At 43.5% G+C, this 19739-nt stretch overlaps 1 protein-coding gene across 4 annotated transcripts in view; it reads right to left on the bottom strand.

Annotated features, from left to right (window-relative positions):
- Cacnb4 (calcium voltage-gated channel auxiliary subunit beta 4) overlaps positions 1-19739 on the bottom strand; it is a 283798-nt gene that overhangs the window by 45340 nt on the left and 218719 nt on the right. For all 4 annotated transcript variants that reach the window (XM_008837948.3, XM_008837949.3, XM_008837950.1 and 1 more), the window contains 2 exons: positions 5734-5853; positions 2991-3113 (listed from right to left, as the gene is read on the bottom strand). In XM_008837948.3, the coding sequence (XP_008836170.1) occupies positions 2991-3113; positions 5734-5853 (243 nt within the window). The remainder of the gene's footprint in view (positions 1-2990; positions 3114-5733; positions 5854-19739) is intronic.

Here is a 19739-nt window from a genome sequence, read left to right as displayed (position 1 = left end):
TCTCTTTTGATTTTATATTGTCGAGGCCGGATTGATTTTGTCTTCAGGAGTTCCGCGGTGGCCCAACTCCAATGTGGATCAGAAGTTTTCAGACTTTCTCCTTAGGTCTGGAATCTTCTAAGAATTCTTTTTCCCTCAGGAACTTGGGTGGCAGTGACCTGAGACCCTGGCCGTGGCTGCGCCACCCAGGGATGCAAAGGCAGATGGGGAGGGAAGAAGCCCCAAGATTTCCCAGGGAGTGGATTGAGTAGCTGGGTTGTACTGGATGCAAAGGATCAGGGAGAGTAAAGGTAAGCCTTGGAGCCCTAGAAAGAGGCTGTCAGCCCCAGAAAGAGGCTGGCGGGTGTTGGAGGACCAGGGAAGTAGAGGGAGATGAGGGCAGGGCCAGGACCAGAAGCGGTGCTCCTGGAGCCCAAGAAAGGGACTGAGTTGCTCTGGGTGAGAAGGATCAGGAAACAGTATTGGTTCCCCAGGTGTCTGGGGCCCCAAGACTAGGAATGGCACAGGGTCCAAGCTAGAGTATAGAATGCCAGGCGGGGGGGCAGGGGGGTGGTGGGTGGGGTGGAAGGGTGAATGAGGCTTAGGGAGTCCCGGCGCGGCGAGCTGCACTATAGACTTACCCCAAGAGGCCTGAGGATAGTAGTGCAGGCTAGGAGAGTTAGCCGGTGGTGCAGGCCCAGGGAAGCAGAGCGAGGTGAGGGCAGGGCCAGGACCAGAAGTGGTGCTCCTGGAGCCCAAGAAAGGGACTGGGTTGCTCTGGGTGAGAAGGGTCAGGAAGCAGTATTGGTTTCCCAGGTGTCTGCGGCCCCAAGACTAGGAGTGGCGCAGGGCTCAAACTAGGAGTATAGAACGACGAGGCGGGGGGATGGAAGGGTGAATGTGGCTTAGGGAGTCCCAGCGCGGAGAGCTGCGCTGTAGACTTACCCCAAGAGGCCTGAGGATAGTAGTGCCATTTTATTTATTTTTATGTGTATGAGTGTATTGCCTACATGTATGTAAGTGCACCCGTGTTGTGCAATGTCCACAGAGGTCAGAAGACAGTGTCAAATTCCCCTGGAACTGGATTTACAGACGATTGTTAGCTGCCTTGTGGGTGCTGGAGAGCTGCGCTGTAGACTTACCCCAAGAGGCCTGAGGATAGTAGTGCCATTTTATTTATTTTTATGTGTATGAGTGTATTGCCTACATGTATGTAAGTGCACCCGTGTTGTGCAATGTCCACAGAGGTCAGAAGACAGTGTCAAATTCCCCTGGAACTGGATTTACAGACGATTGTTAGCTGCCTTGTGGGTGCTGGAAATCAATCCTGAGTCCTCTGCAAGAGCAGCCAGTGCTCTTAACCACAGGACCATCACTCCACCCTCAATTTTTTATGGAAATGGTGAGACAATAATCAGCCATCCAGATGCTGGGAGGTTCATAGCCCCCAAACACAATGCACACAAAGGTACATCCTGTGCACACCTTTAATCCCAGCTCTCGGGAGGCAGAGGCAGGTGGATCCCTGTGAGTTCAAGGCCAGCCTGGTCTACATAGTGAGTTCCAGGACAGCTGGGGCTACAGGGATACCCTTTCTCAAAAAGACCAGAAAAAAAAAGGTACATCCTGGCTATGGTCACACCCTGCAACAAACTGGTTCCCTTCTTTGCCCTCTCTGTTTCAAGTGCTGATACCAGAGGCGGATGCTACCTTCTATAATTTCAAAAAAGTTTCCAAAACTGGCCCTCATGCTCATTTCTCTCTCCCTCCTTTCCCTACTGTTCCCAGAATGTGAAATTCCCAAATTCTGCCTATCTGCCCCCTACCCGCCCTATGCTGTGCCTTCTCCCCCTCTCTGCCCAGGCCCTGCGGTGTCCCCACAGCCCTGTGCAAAGCTCCCTTGCCCGCCGCAGTTCTCATTCCAACCCACAAGGCTAATTACATCTCTGCTTTATTTCAAGTCTTGCTATGGTCCAAGGGTCCTTTGTAAAATCTGGTCCTTAGGGCTGGAGATAATAGCTCAGTGACAAAGTGTTTGCCTGGCATGCATAAAGCCCCAAATACAATCCCCGGCATAGCAAAAAGAAAAAATGTGTCTTGCTCGGCTGATTTGGTCCTTTCTCTGCTCCATTTCTCCAACTGCGCTCTGTCCATGCTGCTTCTGGCTGCTCCTCCCTGATGCCATCCTGTGCCCAATCCCAACTCTTCCTCCATGCTCATGTCTCCTTTTCTTTGGACTCCGCAGCACCAGTCCAATTTTTGTATAGAACTTGTCATTCCATGCAAATACTATGTATATTTGTCCACTGCTTCCTCCAGACCCAGAGCTCCCTGTCCATAGCACAGTCATCCATACGCCTGGTCCCCCAATGTTCAGCATGATATCTGACACAAAGTAGAATTTCACTGTACCTAGGCTGAACAAAAGCAAGGTTTGAGTGTTATTAGTCTTCCTTTCTAGATGCGAGATCTCAAGTCCTCCATAAGCTCTCTGCTTCTTAGAGACCTCCTCTGACCTTCTTAGTCTCAAGACCACAGTTCACAGGAGTATAGCCAGTGTTTATAAGGTCAACATTTCTTCTAATAGTCCCTTCTGGGTAGTGCTATGCCTCCAAATTTATTTCCCTATGTTAGATTCATAAATCCAGGCTCTGTAGCTACAGATGGGCTGATGGTGTAGTACATGCACTAGGCCTTGGGTTTTGTTCCAACATAGAAGAGAGGGAGGGAGGGACGGAGGGAGGGAAGGAGGGAGGGTAGTAAGAAGTTGAAGGGGGAATCCAAAATCTATCCTGTATTTCAGATGTCGAGCATGTTCCAGTGTTGGAAGTGTGTGGTAATGCAGATGATGATCTCAGCTTCTAAATCATAGTGAAAGGAAAGGCCCAGAGCCTTAACTGAGGCTCCACTTTGGCAGCTCCTTGGGTCTCCTCTCCGGTGGGTTTGGCTCAGGCTGAGACCCAGCTGTGACTTTTTGGCAGGTGAAGGAATACAGTATGTCCTACACTTACCTCTTTAATGTGAAGAAAGTCCTTGGCATCGAAGGAGATGGCCGTGCTTGGAACAGGCACATCCTCATCCAGGGCACCGCAGTAGCTCACATTCGTCTTCACAGCAAATGCTACAGGTTTGGACTAGAGACAGAAGTGGAGAATGATGGGGGAGGGAAAGAGGAGGAGAAAGGAGCATTTTTCATACCGAAACATATATGAGTGATAGCTCCAGGCAATAAGGAAATCACTTTCCAAAGAGAGATCTCCACTGGGTTTTACAGTGCTAGGCTGAACCCAGAAGGCTGCAGAGATGAGGAGATGACTCAGTCCTCTCAGCCCAGCCACTTTTTACTCTCTTGTAGTACTTTGAAACATCCTCTCAAAAGAACTATCCTTTAAAGTGTTGGGGAGGGATGGACAGAGGTGGGGATAGGCTCCATTGTACCCAGTCTTAAAAGGAATTTCCTTTAAATACTAACAGATACTGTCCAACTGTGGGGTACAGGAAATGTACACTGGGAGGCTGTGGAGGTGGCCCAGTTGATAAAGTGCTTGTGGCATAAGCATAAGGAATTGAGTTCAGATTCCCAGCACCTATGTGAAATGCTATGTGTGGTGGTGTGCACCTTTAATCCCAACACTGGGGAGGCAGAGACAGGAGGATTCCTGGGGTTAGCTGACCAGTCAAGTCTAGCCAAATTGGTGAGCTCCAGGTTCAGTGAGAGACCCTGTCTTGATAAATGAGGTGAGGAGATATTAGGGAGACACTCAGCACTGACCTCTGGCCTCCATAATTGTACATGTGCATATGCATACCCATGTGCGCACACACATACGAACAGATACACACACAGAAAAACAGGCTAGGAAATGTACACTGAGTGTTAAAAAAAAAGTTGAGGGAGATATAAAATAAGTATTAAGAGCCTTAGATCTGGAAACCTGAGATCATATGTGATAGAAGATCTTGTCCCTCCAGGGAAAAGGGGAGCCAGTGTGGGTTAAACTTGATGAACAGGGCTCTTTATGTATCATCTTCTTTCTAGCCTTAACAGTGGGTTCTGAAACTTGTATGCAGATTCCTTCTGGTAAAGTGTTCCTGCACAGGTGCAGCCTGGGGTGGGGCACTGCTGAACCAGCCACCAGGGTGACCACACAGTAACAAAACAGTTGGTGAAGGAAAACCTTAAAATAAGAATAGCCACATGGCTGGGTATGGCGGCACATGCCTTTAATCCCAGTCCTTGGGCAGCAGAGGCAGGTGGATCTCTGTGAGTTCAAGGCCAGCCTGATCTACATAGTGACGTCCAGTTCAGCTGGGGCTACAGAGAGATCCTGTCTCAAAAAGACAAAGAAGAAGAAGAAGAAGAAGAAGAAGAATGCAGGAAATACACTCATGCACATCAAATAAATATAGTAATTTTTTTACTGTTCTTATGTCATCAAGTACCATATATATGAATATATACCAAAGAAAGATATAGGCAAAACAGAAAGATGATGATGATGAGGAGGAGGAGGAGGAGGAGGAGGAGGAATAATTTGCCACATGTGAGACAGATGATCTCTGAAAGTCTGGGCTGCCCTGCTATTGGTTCATTTATTGCACTGGGGATATGGCTGGGCATAAATTAGAATCTCATTGTGTTCCCTCACAGATGCTACCAGATACCCTCCTATCAGAGAGAACACACAGTGTGTGTGGGAGCAAAGATGCCTCATTGACCCATATCACTCTTCTCTTGCCTCTGCCTAAAAGACTTCATCACAAAATAGAACAGGAAGGAAAGTTATGTGGACTTGAGTCTAAAATTCAGAAAGGCTAGATTAACATGCCAGAGGAATCTGCTATGGAAGCAAGAGGACAGGCTGGCCATGACTCCTGTCTTATATGTTGCTATTGTGCATATAATTTCATTTGACTAAAGGGTCTGTGTTTTTAAAAAAAGAGATAAGTAGGATGGTAGAACTTTAGTGACTCTTCTGGTCCTAAAATTCAACCATGCACTTAGTTCCTTGCTGTGTCCTGTGAGTCCACAGAAAGAGGGAATCTGAAGCCTACTTTGGCAATGATTTCTGTCACTCAGATTTGTTGCACTTGTTTGAGTTATGCAAAGTTCTGAACTTAGCCAAGTCTGAAGGTACACAGATGTAGTTCTGCTATTCTGGAGCCTGAGGCACGACTTACTTAAGCTCGCAAGTTCAAGACCAGCATGGGCAACATAGTGAAACCCCTTCTCAAACAAACATGGAAATCAAGACCATGTTCTGAACTTCATCCTGAACTTGAGGTGGGAAACTGAAACCTAGAAACTGCCTCTTAAACTGTCACCATCACAGCAATATCCTGGAGTGGGTTCCCTTCATCTGCACAGAAGAGTAGAGGAAACAGTAAAAGGCCCCACAGAGCAATGGTGCCAGTGTGGTGTGTAACAAAGGCTATGCATTGTCAAGGAAAAGACTTGGGCTGGCAACTTAGAAGACTCTCTGCCAATCTTGAGTGCGGCGACCTTGACGTACTGCTATGTTGGGAGATGACCAATAATTACCAAATCAAACAGAAAACGGTGCAGGTTCTCAAGAAATGGATCCCTGCAGATATCATTAACCTCTTTTAGGGGCATATGGGCCAGAGAACCTTGCAATCTGAAGCCTGAAGCCTTATCGAGGTGATCAGAAAATGAGTATTCTACAGAGACATGAGGCAGGAGGAGGGCAGCTCACAGTTGCTGAGTAACATGCAGGAAGGGAAGACAGTCACCTTTGCTCTTTCAAGTTGAATAGCTGCTTGCTGTTCTCTCTCCTGCCGAATCGCTTCCCGGTCCTCTTCCAAAGAGACATCGGAGTCAGATGGCCTGCTTGTATAGGAATCTGCTGAACCCTGGGGAAAGAACACAGAATAGCTTAAGTGGGATGCAGCATGGCTTCTTAAACTGCCATCGTCATAACAGTATCCTGGGGTGAGTTTCTTTCATCTGGAAAAGAACTGGACGTACACACTCTGCTTTACTGCAGATATAAATTTAGATGGCAGAATACAGTCAAGTGTCTGAGTTATTTGGAAGGTGGTGATGTTGTGAAGGAAAATATTTTGACTAGACTGAGCTCTAGGAAGTAAACTGTGATGAGAATGAAGTGCTATTCAGTCCTTCGTTCTTATCTTGTACTATCTTTATATTAAGCTGATAATCATTTGGGAAACTGAAATGGCCTCCCATTCTCTCTTGTATATACTATGCATCTAAGGGGGAAAGGAGGCAGGCTAATACAAGGGCTAAATTCCACCTGTGTCTTGGGTCACAGACCATCAGTTTGTCTAAGATTTCAACAGGGCCAAGCAGCATCCTACATTAGTAAAATGATTCTCCAGTTTCAAAGTCAATAGAACTATATTCATTCACTATCAAAACTTCAACTATGGGCCTACAGCAGCCCATACTTATGGTCAGTGTGGACAGTGAGCAGGAAACACCTTGAGAATGAAAACAGGGATGTTCACAACTGAAGTCCATGTCCAGAAGGCTATCTGATCAACAGTAGCATCCCACATGACTGATATCACCAAATGACTGGGGATGCTCAGCACCACTCAGTGCACATGTCACAAGGAGAGATGAAAACTAGAGCAGCTAGATAAAAAGTTATCTACCTACCCCTCACCCAGAAAGGAAAAACCAATGCAGAAGGCTTGCCTTGGGCTGCTCAAGGAACGTCATCCTACAATTTCCTTAAGCTGGCATTAGAACTTGATATTTGTATAGATGATGACATTTACACAGCAGAGGTACTGGGAGACTGGCATATTTGGCATGTTTCATAAAATATAATGGACTATTTTGAAAATCTAGCTACATAATGGAAAATTTGGTATGTACTGCACACATGCAAAAACAAAACAAAAGAATAAAATAAAGAAAGAAACAAAGAAAGAAGAGAGCCAGTCCTGGTGGCACAGATCTATAATCTCATATGCTCAGGAGGCTGGAGGCTGCCAGGCCTACAGAGTGACTTCAAGGCTAGCTTGAGCAATTTAGTGAGACCCTATCTCAAGATAAAGGGCTGGAAATATAGTACATCTCAGAGGAAGAGCACCTGCTTAACATGGGCAAGTCCTGGGCTCCATTCCCAGTATGGAGTTGGAAGAGACAGAAGGAGAGGGAGAGACAGAACTTTAAGAAATGGTAAATTGGGGAAGGGGTGAGATGGTTCATGGATAAGGGTGCTTGCTGCCAAGCCTGACAAGGAGTTCAATCCCCAGAACCACATGGTAGAAGGAGAGAACAGACTCCCTCAAGTTGTCCTCTAACCTCCACAGGCACACACTTCAGTGGCATGTGTCCCCACACATGCCCCCTTAAAAAAGTAAAAAAAAAAAAATGATAGACTATTGAAACTAGTCTGCAAAATTTTTCTGACCCTAGAAACAGTTGCTGTGATTTTGCTGCGGCCTTCAGGGGTAGCTTTGTTTCTCAGCAGAGGACATCATTCTAGCTGGAGTGGTCTTTCTCATCACAGAAAAATCCCACCATGGATTTTCCTGGGATTCTAGAACGGTAACTCCTGATTGGAGGTTATTTTAGATCATCAGGGAAGGTCTGTCTACCTGCTGCGTTTATAATGCACTTCCAAGTCACCAAATCACTTTGAGACAGTTTCCTCTTCTGGAAGAGAAGGACTTATTGTCCACTTCATAGTATAAAATGCAGTAAGATACAGCAGGCAGCTCATACCCACTGAGTGACCCCATCACATGAGCATTACACCAGATGCTTAAAGTCTCTTTAATAGCAGACTGAGCACAGTCAAACCCCACACTTAGTTGTATGTAATATTAAAATACTCTAAATTATCTTTCTCATTTCCATTTACTAATGCTGGCACATACCTATACTGATTTTTTAAAAAAGATTTAAGATATAATCGTTTTTCAAAAATGATTGCTTATATATGTAAAATAGCTCATTTGAACTGTGGTCATTTTTCTTTATTGTATTTCTTATGCAGCGTGTCCAAATCTATGCACTTACGTGATATTTTTGAAAGTGCTCTTCAGAGAGGAAGTGCATTAGTTAACCAAATTTTAATTAAATTCCTCTATGCAAATCTACAAGGAAAAATCTGGACCCACTAAAAGGATAAATGCATGGTGACCTTCACAGGCACACTTATTGTATAAACAAAAGCTACCCTGAATTCCTTTAAAACACCCAAGTCTCTCAGAACACACCTTTCCAAATGTAGGTACACCTGCATAAATTCAGACTAAGAGAGGAGGGGATGATGCTTCTAAAATATCAATAACTGAAAGCAGTCTGGAGTCAGTCCTAGATAATGCTTTGCTGACTGTGGGCTGTGGGGTAGTCCACCTTAAAGTGTTGGACAGGCTTCTCTGAGGACATATGGGTCACAAAGTGACTAGAAAGCATACCCAAGAAGGAGGTACTCTCTGCACTTGAGCATATGTAGTGAGGAAGGCTAGTGCCTGCCTGCTGTTCACAGGCTAGCAGGCTGCCCACTAGAGCAGGGGTGAAAACAGTCTACTCTGGCCACCAGGAGATGGCTTCTATACTGAAGTTTCCTTAGTTGCCTTAATAACTCTTAAATCCTGACATTCAACCATCTCTGGGCATACAAAAATGATTCAAGGACTCCTGAAAATGAACTTTATTTGGAAATGTGGACAAGATTGTAAACATCCCAAAATGAGTTAATAAGCTCTACTATTCCCAAATCCATGGAAGCTTCTGTTTACTTCCTGTTTGTAAGAACACTGGGAGAAGGGGAGCAAGCACTGTGATACCCACTTTCATAACTGCTGTTTCATTAACACATTCATTCTGGATTTTGTATAACATCACATTTCTCTGAGCATGAAAACCATCATGGCTGTCTCCCAAAGTTGGAGAGACAGCAGAAGTTCAACACTAAGAGAACAGATTTGGCTGATGGACATGCTCTACTGGCTGGGTACTGACTTGGTTTCTGGTTTTTATTTATTTTTAAAATTTCAACTGGTCAAAAGAGACTATAAATATGTCCCAGTAAGAAGAGAGGGAGGGAGAGGGAGGGAGAGGGAGGGAGGGAGGAAGGAAGAGAGAGAGAGAGAGAGAGAGAGAGAGAGAGAGAGAGAGAGAGAGAGATTATTTACAAAGAACAAGGCAGCCATAGAAAGGCCAGGAGATGTCTGGTCTGGGCTGGACTAGAAAACAGGCTCAAGAAGGGCAGGGAGCTCCAGCAGGCTTGGTCAGGTTGGGATGATAGAAAGGGGGTTACCCAGAGGTCTGGCTAAATGTTTAATAATTAAGAACAGAAAAATGGTAAGAAGGAAATAATGCCAGATGTTAACAAGACAGAGATGTAAACATGATTAGCCCCTGCCAAAACTAGAAATTGCAGCCCTGTCAGCTTATAATTTTACAGAAATTCAGTGGCTTATAGTATCACACCCTTATAATCCCACCACTCAAGAAGAGGCTGAGGTAGAAAGATTCACAGTTCAAGGTCAGTCTGAACTACATAGAAAGTTCCAGGCCAGGCTGGCCTACACAGTGAGACCTTGTTCCCACCAAAAATTTCCAGAAAATCACTTAATAAAATGAGTAAGGAGTGGACTATGCAATTTATCAAGCGATCTAAGACTGAACTGCTAACCATGTACAAGAGGCATGCAGTGACCAGTCCCTCAGAAGTTCTTAAGCAGATGCCCCTGCAGGTCTTAGAGTTTCCATGGAATCAACCAAACCAACTGCAGCCTTGGAGTCTAGAGTGTGTGTGTGTGTGTGTGTGTGTGTGTGTGTGTGTGTGTGTATGTGTATCTGTATGTATGTATATAAAGCAATTTTAAAAGCCATGAAAGAATACATCTTAGGGACTGGAGAGATGGCTCAGCAGTTAAGAGTGCTGGTTGTTCTTGCAGAGGACCCGGGTTCGATTCCCAGAACCCACATGGCAGCTAACAACTGTCCTTAACTCCAGTTCCAGGGGATCTGACACCCTCTTCTGACTTCCGCAAGCATTGCACAACATGGGTGTGCCTACCTACATGCAGACAATACACTCATACACACAAAATAAAAATAATAAACAGATAAAGAATACATCTTAGCCAAGCACTGTGGAGTGCATCTGTAATCCCATTGATTTGGGATTACAGTCTAGTCAACTAAACAAGATTCTATTTCAAAAAATAATAATACAATAAATGAAAAAATAAAATGTGCATCCTCTTGAACATCAGTGGAAAGAAGCACAAGTCTTTCTATTCACACAAAGCCCAGATTCTGTGTTCAATACTGAGAAAAACATCCTGGCCTCACACTTTTCACAAATCTTCTTAAGTACAAATTAAAGTTGTAAAAGCTGATATGAACAATGGAAAATCAGTTTCTGCTTGCCTCCAGGGAGAAGGAAAATGGCCTCTAGTCACACAAGAAGGGCCTTCCGCTCACAGACATGGCATGCTGCACAGGCAGGTAAGCAACCACGCGTGGGCTTTGGTGCCAGAGTATTGCTTTACATTGTTCCAGTTCCTGATGGCTGTGGTTCCAGCACAGTTTGCTTCCTTTGCAATAGGGGTAATAATGCACCAGTTGCAGCTTCCTGGTGTCTGATTTGAGATGCAACATCATATATTTATCAACATGGAAAAATTCAGGAAATGTAAGCAATTAATCTTTGACTCCTTTCATGAAAGATCTGGCAATAGTAAATTTTTGGTTGTTCCAGGATTCTAGGATATATTATTATTTCTTCTCTTTCTCCCCTTTCTTCTCCTTCCCCCTCCATTTGATTAAACAGCTTTAGGAGCTGGGGGAATGGCGTGGTCAGTAAAATGCTTGCTATACAAACATGAGGATCTGAGCACAGATCCCAGAACCCATGTAGAAGGCTCTCTGTGATCCCAAACCTGGCGGGGGGGAGGAGCCAAAAGAATCCCGGGAGCTGACTGGCCAGCCAGTACTGTGTAGAACAATCAAAGAAGATTCCTAATGTTGACCTCTGGCCTCCACACACGTATATACCCCCCACAGTACCCACACACCTACACACATATGAACACCCACGTACAGAAAATTAAAAAACCAGTTTTATTGAAGTGTAATTTGCATAGTATAAAATTCATACATTTTTAACTATTTTTAAAAATTTTATGTGTTTGAGTGTTTTGCCTGCATGTAAGTGCACCAGCATTGTACAATGCCCACAGAGGCCAGAAAAGAGTGTTAGATCCCTGGAACTGGAGTTATGGGCTGGACCATTGTTAGTCACCATGTGGGTGCTGAGAACTGAACCCAGATCCTCTGCAAGAATGATCAGTGCTCTTAACCTCAGAACCATCTCTCCAGCCTCCATTTTAAAACTATTTAAAAGAATTATTTATTCATTATTACTGTGTGTGTGTGTGTGATGTGTGTGTGGAGGGTGTTCACATGCCACACTGCATGGTGGGAGGTTAGAGTTCAGCTTTGCAGAGTTGGTGCTCTCCCTCCACCTTTACATGGGTTCTAGAATCAAACTCTGGCTGTTGGGCTTGAAGCAAGTGCTGAGCCATCTTGCCAACCCCAAATTCACACATTTTAAATATACAATTCAATGATTTTTAATAAACTTACAAAAGTTTTATTGCACAGTAATATTAAAACATTTCTACCTGTATTCATTTTTAGTTCCTCTCCATTCCCATCTCTAGACCCAGAAAGCCACTCACTTTATCCTTTTAAAGTAGAAGTAAGCTCTCTCTCTCTCTCTCTCTCTCTCTCTCTCTCTTTGTCTTTTTGAAGCAGGATCTCCCTGTAGCCCCAGCTGTCCTGGAACTCACTATGTAGACCAGGCTGGGCTCGAACTCACAAAGATCTGCCTGCCTCTGCCTCCCAAGTGAGCTTTCTCTTTTATGAGCAATTTTAGAAGTTGGATGTATCATTAAGTTATAGCAAGGAGCAAAACAGGCGTACAAGCATTTGGTTTTAGGATATGACACTGCTGGAATGGAATCTTGCTATTGTTGCCTGTAGAGCTTCATTCTGTGGTCCTGGGTCTCCATTAACAAGCTTACTGTCCATTCATGGACACCAACCATCCAACTCTAGGGGCTTCTGTGTGAGAGAAGAGCTGCTAAATTTTTCTAAAAATGAAAAAATGAGAATGGAGTTCTTTGGGGGAATTCTTTGGGGGAATCAGTGAGATATCACATGTACAGTATAAATGCACAAGCATAATGCTGGTACAGACTAATCCAGTGTCATCCAACAGAAGCTTCTGCAATGGTTAAATGTTCTGTTATGGACACTGTCCAACATGGTGGTCACAAGTCACAATTGTGTAGTACAAGATGGCCTGGAATTCATGATCCTCCTGCTTCAACTTCCCAACACAGCTTGCATTGTTCTTTGTTTTGTTTTGATTGTTTTTGAGACATGGTCTTTCTATGTAGCCCTGGATGGCCTGGAACTTGCTGGGTAGCTCAGATTGGCTTAAACTTGTAACCTCTTGCTTCTGCCTCCTGAGTGCTGGGATTACAGATAAATGCCACCCCATTTGAGAAGTTTTTATTTTAAGTGAAAGCTTTTCCATTGTGTTTATACTACATAGCTATACTTTATTCTTTATAGTTAAATTATAATTGTATATAAATTGATATAGATATGTATTATAGTAAAAAATAAAGAAGCACAACCTTTGTCCAAATTTTCTTGCTTGAAAAATAAAGCAATGTATTCCTTTATATTAGTTTTACATAATTTATTTAAGTGAAAATAATATTCATTTGTAAAGCTGGTCAACCTAGCTTGAGCAACTGTAGCTGCCCTGATTTCAGACAGCATTTCTTTGGATTGACAGGTTGAGGAGACCCACGGATGGAACAAACAGAAGGATTTGGACTGACTCCACAAGGTACAGGGAGGGCCATGATGAAAAGGCTGGGCAGAGATGGAGTGGAATGGCACCCGCTATGGCCTAGGCATTTGGGGAAAGAAGTTGGGATGTGAGCCAGCAAGTCCGCAAGTGGAACCAGGAGCAGGGGAGCTTTTACACTGGTCTTGTTAGGTCTGCCTAGGTGGTCCAGCTGAACTTCTACCCCACCTTAATCTTGGCACTAGATGTCTACAGGTCAAAAGTCCCTCTTCAAGTAGAGTGGACAAAACTCACTGCATCTAAGATGGCTGCCAGATGATGTCATTATCATCCCATCTGTATGTTAAATGATGCACCTTCCAGTGCCATGATAGCTGACAGTTGTCATGGCAGTCACTGGGAAGAACCAAAACTAGGGGAAAAGGCAGCACCTGAATCTGCACCTATTCCCAGAAGTGACATGACTCCCTCCCTTTATTAGCCTCATTCCCCATCTGTACTTTTCTTGTATCTGTGACAAAATATCCTGACAAAAGCACTTAAGGAAAGAAGGATTTATCATAGCTCATAACTCGGGAGTAGTCCATCAGCATGGGGAAGGCATGGTGGCAGGAGTGGGAGGCAACTGGTCACACTGCATCCACAGTCAGGAGCAGAGAGAGAAGAATGCTGCTGTTCAGCTCGCTTTCTCCTTTACACAGAGGGGACTGCAACCTGTGAGGGGTGCCGCCCATAATTAGGGTGGGTCTTCCCACTTCAATTAACCCACTCTAGAAACTTCCTCACAGACATGCCCAGAGGTTTGTTTCCGTGGTGATTATAAATCCCTTAAGGTTGTTAGAAGAACCATCACACCCTTGTTTCTTAGTCTGTATCAATAATCTTGTGATCCCCAGGGGTCGAGAAGTTGCTAGGATATTTCTCACTTTTCTTTGTTATCCTTTAAAACTCAATTGATTTTACCTTGCTATTTGTTCCACAATTCCGAGAGGGAAAAAAGATATAGTTTGAGGGCAAAGCTGGTAACAGGTTGAACTACATAACCCAACATAATATACTGGGGGGGAAACAAAAACAAAGTTGCTTTATATGGATGCCATTTGGTCAAAACTGCTTTGATATTTAACGCATGATGTGTGTGTGTGTGTGTGTGTGTGCATGCCCACGTGCATGGATGTGTGGTATGGGTATGTGGTATGAATATAGTGTGTTTGTGGTATGTGGTGTGTAATGTGAGTGTGGTGTGTGAGTGTAGTGTGTATTTGCGGTATGTGGTGCATGATGTGAGTGTGGGGTGTGTGTGTGCATGCCCATGTGCATGGATGTGTGGTGTGGGTATGTGGTATGAGTGTGGTGTTTGTGGTATGTGGTGTGTAATGGTGAGTGTGGTGTGTGGGGGTGTGGGGGGTGTGGTGTGTGTTTGTGGTATGTGGTATGTGATGTGAGTGTAATATGTGTGTGCATGGATGTGTGGTATGGGTGTGTGGTGTGAGTGTGGTGTGTGTGTGTTTGTGGTATGTGGTGTGTGATGTGAGTGCGGTATGTGTGTGGTGTGGTGTGAGTGTGGTGTGCATGTTTGTGGTATGTGGTATGTGATATGAGTGTGGTGCTTATGCGTGTTTGTGGTATGAGGTGTGTGATGTGAGTGTGGTGTGTGCGTTTGTGGTATGTGTTGTGAGTGTGGTGTGTGTGTTTGTGGTATGTGTTGTGAGTGTAGTGCGTGTGTGTGTATGTGTGTGTTGTGAGTATGGTGTGTGTGTCTATGGTAAGTGATGTGTGATGTGAGTGTGATGTGTGTGTCGGGGGGGCATATGCCCTGTAACAATCAGTACAAGTAAATAAAACCTTCTTTAGGGCTGAAGAGAAACAGAAGTTGAAAAGGGTTTTGTGCATCCAACATTATCTGGATGAGGGCATGATGAGACTCAGTTTGAGGTTCTAGGCTCTGCTAGGAAAGGGAAATGACCACCTGCTGGAGAAGCAGCCTCAAGCCATCACACTAAATACTCATTCAGCAGCCACACCAGACATGTGTCTGTCTGATCAGTTCGGTGACAGCTTGTGACTAGTGAGTTACTGAGACATGCTTTCTTTTCACATTTACCCCAGGACAGTTCACAGAGTGAACCACAAAAACTTTAACATGGGGTCTAGTTTCTTGACAGTCAGATTTGAGACATGACAACAGCATGTATGTTTCCCCCTTAAGGCAATCATCACTTGTGTCTTCAGAAACCAGACCTTCCTTTCTGTTAGATAATAGGAGGAACAATATATCCTACTTCAAGAAAGAAGAAGAAAGGAGGGAAGAAAGAGGACTTGCATCTATCTGTACCATTTATGTAGTCATAGGACTGTTTGGTAAAATTAGATAATTCTTCGGAATGGCTTTTTCAACAATTAAAGTTTCTAATAGAGGGAATATACACATAGAGATAACAGAATCTGGGTTTGCCAGGTTTGTTTTTTGAATCTCAGCCAATTTAATAGAGGAATTCTAGTCACTATGTACAGGATCCCCTAGAGAACACAGGAGACCTGGACCACATGAAAGCCAGGGGCACTAAGAGTTGATGGTCTTCGCAGGCTTCATGTCCTCGATCTCAGTAGACAGCCAGCGGTAAGAGCAATGACGCTGCAGCACCTCAATGGCCTTGAGTTCCAGTGGTGTGGCCTGAATGCCCACGTCTTCAAGTCCTGGGGTACTGTAGTTCAGTGGTAGAGTGTGCATGCACAAGGCCCTGGGTTTAATTTCCAGCATCTCACCTTCCTCCAAAATCAGCAGTACTTCCCCTGGAGGTGGCTAAAGGGAAATGCAAACAGATTCAAGCATCATCTCAGGCTGAGGTACTCCCCTATTGGTTTCAGTGGTCTTCAGAGTTCCTGGCACAAAGCTGCACCTCATAGATGCTCAAAACTATTTAATGCATGAAAGAATGAATGAGGTAGCTTCTGGGAGGGAGAGAAGTTTCATAAAGTACCAATACTGTCCAGACTTCACCCAAGTGGGAGGCACTTCCTCCTTCCACATGTTAGAAATTGTTCAGGGGCTAGACAGTTGGCTCAACGGTCAAGAACACTGACTGCTCTTGCAGAGGATCTGGATTCGATTCCCAGCACCCACATGGCAGCTAACAACCATCATAACTCCAGTTCCAGGGGATGCGACACCCTCTTCTGACCTCCTCGGCATTGCATGACACAGGTGTACTTATATACATGCAGGGGATACACTCATATAATAATACATAAAATAGGCAGGTGGATCTTTGTGAGTTCGAGGTCATCCTGGTCTACACAGTGAGTTCCAGAACAGCTAGGGCTACAAGGAGACTCTGTCTAAAAAAGACAAAAGAATAAAAAAATAAAAAAGAAATTGTTCGGAAAAGCATGGTGAAAAATAAAACCCATGTCAACTCAACAAGTGACTGGAGAAATAAGTATTCAGAAACTACTCAGAAAAAGTGTTGCAAGAATAAGGAATGAAAATAAGCCTCTTAAACAGATATTAAAGCATATTCTAAAATTGCAGAAATTTAAAATAATTTGCCCTGGCGGGGAGCAATGAAGCAACACAGTATTCACAAATTAACCCTATCTATGGGAGGGAATTAGCAAGCACTCCAAACCAATGAGGAAAAAGGGATTATTCAGTGAACAGGGCTGGAAAACTGCTAGACCATGGGAAAAGAAAGAAGGAGAGGTTCCTTTTTTCTTCCTTATTCAAAATGAAAAGTCAGCCAGGCATGGTGGCACATTTACATGCGTGAGGCAGAGGCAGGAGGAGTTTGAGGGCATCTGGAACACACAGCAAGATGACCTATCTCAAATAAATAAAAAAAATCAAATAAATAATTTCAGAAGAAAGGATTTAAAAGCAACACACACACATAACTATCAGAAACTATGACTAAAACTTTTAAATAAAATGCTCAAATATAAGGAACTTTAAAAGAGATGTATAAATTTGGTTACAAAAGAGTTAAATATTTATCTTGGAAAATATAATAGTCAAAATTAAAATTTAAAAAACTGTCACAAAATGAACCTAAGCTTTAATGCCCTTCACATTCAATGAGCTTTGACTTATTAATACAAAAAATGAACAACCAGCTCTTTGCTGACCCAGTGAGAAAGGAACAAAAATAGGAACCAAAAGAACATGAGTATACCCTGAGATGGTGTGCCAGAGCATGCCTGTGATCACAACACTTGAAAAGCTGAGGCAGGACTGTCATGAGTTCAAGGCTGGCTGGGATTACACAGTGAATTCCAGGTCAGGCTGTACTACAGAATGAGAACTTGCCTCAAAAAAAAAAAAAAAAAAAGGCTGGGGAGAAGGCTCAGTGAATAAGTGCTTGCTATTCAGATGTGAGGATTAGAGTTTGGAGCCCCAGAACCCATATAAAAGCCTGGCAAGTGTGGCAGCTGCCTGTCATCCCAGTGCTCTGGAAGCAGAGACAGGGATCCTGGGGCAAGCTGACTAGCTAGACCACTCAAATCGGGGAGCTCTGGCCTCTACAGTGCATGTATACGTATGTGCACTCACAGGCATGAATGCCCACACATGTGAACACACACACACACACACACACACACACACACACTCAACACCTTGTCACTAAACATTTCAGAATACTGGTGTATTTTGGGAGGTAATTAGGCAAAAACAATGGAGCCATTCTATTTGAAGAAATATACCCTAGAGGTGAGCATATATCACAGTGGTATATATAAATGCATAAATATGAATTTTCATTGCAATATTATTTATGAGGGTTGCCGAGTGACATTTATAGGAGGTCAGGCGAGTATGGTGACATGTACCTATAGTTCCAGCTACTCAGGAGCCTGAGGCAGAAGTATCTCTGGGTCCCAGGAATTCTAGGCCATCTTGGGCAACATATTTTGTCTTTTGACAGCAAAACAATCACAGAAAATTAAGGGTTTATACACAGAAGATAGGCTTTCAAAAAGTATGCCTTGGTGGCCTGGAGTGATGGCTTGGTAGTTAAGAGCACTGGCTGCTCTTGCAAAGGACCCAGGTTTGGTTCCCAGCACCCATGTGGGGCAGCTCACAACCTTCTTTGACTACACTTCTAGGGGATACAAGGCCCTCTTCTGATCTCCATAGGCACCAGGCATGTATGTGGTACACACACATTCAAACACACAATGCAAAACTAAGATAAATCTTTTCAAAAAGTTGAATGAGTGAGCCATTCATTCACACAGTAGAATGCTATACAGACATGTTAGAGACACTATAGAATGCTAAGCACTACAGCTGAGAGTGGTGGCTTATACCTGAAAGCCTAGCACTGGGGAGGCAAGAGGTAGAGGGGTTAGGACAAGTTTGAGGTCAGCTTGATCTATAGAGAGTTCCAGGCCAATCAGAGATATATAGTAAGGTCCTGTGGAAAGAAAGAGAAAGAAGGGGGAGGAGGAAGAACTCTAAGTGGTGATGATGGTTAATTTAATTGTCATCTTGGTACAATCTGGGATCACCTGGGAATAAAGTCTCAAAGAGGGATTATCTAGATCAGGCTGGACTGTGGGCATGTTTGCAGGGGATTGTTCTGATTCCTAACTGCTGTGAGAAGGCCCACCCTAAAAGTGAGCAGAGCCATTATTTGAGTCCTGGACTACATTAAAAAAAAAAAAAAAAGTGAGTTGAGCACTGGCAAGCACGCACACATTATCTGTCTCTGCTCTTGAATGTGGATGTGTCTAGCTGCTTCACGTTCCTGTTTTGACTTCCCCAAAATAATGGATGGTAATGTGGAGTTCTGAACTAAAATAGACCTTTCTCCTTTAAAATTGTTTTTGTCAGGGTATTCTACCTTAGCAACAGAAACCAAACTAAAACAATAATGAAGTATGAAATTGTCAAGTCACAGTTAAGAGTTAAGCAATATGGAAGTCTTTTAGATATATCCACTGAACGGGTACCCCAACTGCCTCACCCAGAATCCCTGTTCAGCATGGAAGAAGTCAGAGCAGTCTGCGTCCTGATTCCCTATCAGCAATTTGGGTATCCTCTTCAGAAGACGGTGTGATAAGAACAGGAGGTGGGAATTGATTAGGCAGGTAGGGTAAAAAGACCCCAAAGAAAAGTAGCCAGTTTCTTGGCTAAAAATCAAAATGTCCTTGGGCCTCTTAGTGACATACTCTGTTCCAAAGGCCAAAAATGTCAAAAGTATTTGGGAGCTCCTATCTAATCCCTAAAAGATTTTAGGGTTACCTCTTCAGAGGGGGACTGTTAGAGTAGCAAAAAGCCCCATTAAAAAAAGAAAAAAAGAGTACATGTTTGTTCAGGAAAAAGTGAAGGGGAGATGTGGGAAGAGTTGGAGGGGAGGGAGTGGGCATGGATTTAATCAAAACACCTTATATGGATGCACGAAATTCTCATTTTTTAAAAGTTAAAAAGTATTATCAATTTATATATTATGCTGTATCAATTTTACATTTCATAACATGATATTAAATATAAAATTTTTACAAGTTAAACCAAAAAAATTGCCAAGTCACAAGATCAAATTAAAAAACCATCTAGTACGTTATTTTAAGTTTGTTAAAATTAATACATTGGGGCTGGAGAGATGAATGGGTAAGAGTGTGTACTGCTGTTGCAGAGGACCTGAATTCAGTTCCCACCACACACATGATCACATCCGTCTATTACCCAGCCCCAGCTCCAGGGGATCCTCTTTTGGGCTCCTGGGGTACCTACACTCACATGCACATACTCACATACAGATACGTACATATATACATCATTAAAAAATAAAATCTTTAATATAAATACATTGAGAGTCTATTATGCCCTGATCTACTAGAATAGGGAAACAAAGTTATATTTCACTCTCTAATCTTCTTTACAGTGTTAGATTTTATTTTGAGAGTTTTCAAAAA

This window comes from Nannospalax galili, unplaced genomic scaffold, assembly GCF_000622305.1.
Source record: "Nannospalax galili isolate Female #2095 unplaced genomic scaffold, S.galili_v1.0 scaffold499, whole genome shotgun sequence".
Classification (NCBI taxonomy): domain Eukaryota; kingdom Metazoa; phylum Chordata; class Mammalia; order Rodentia; family Spalacidae; genus Nannospalax; species Nannospalax galili.
Note: the sequence above shows the minus strand (reverse complement) of the source record. Positions and strands in the feature narration are given on the sequence as shown.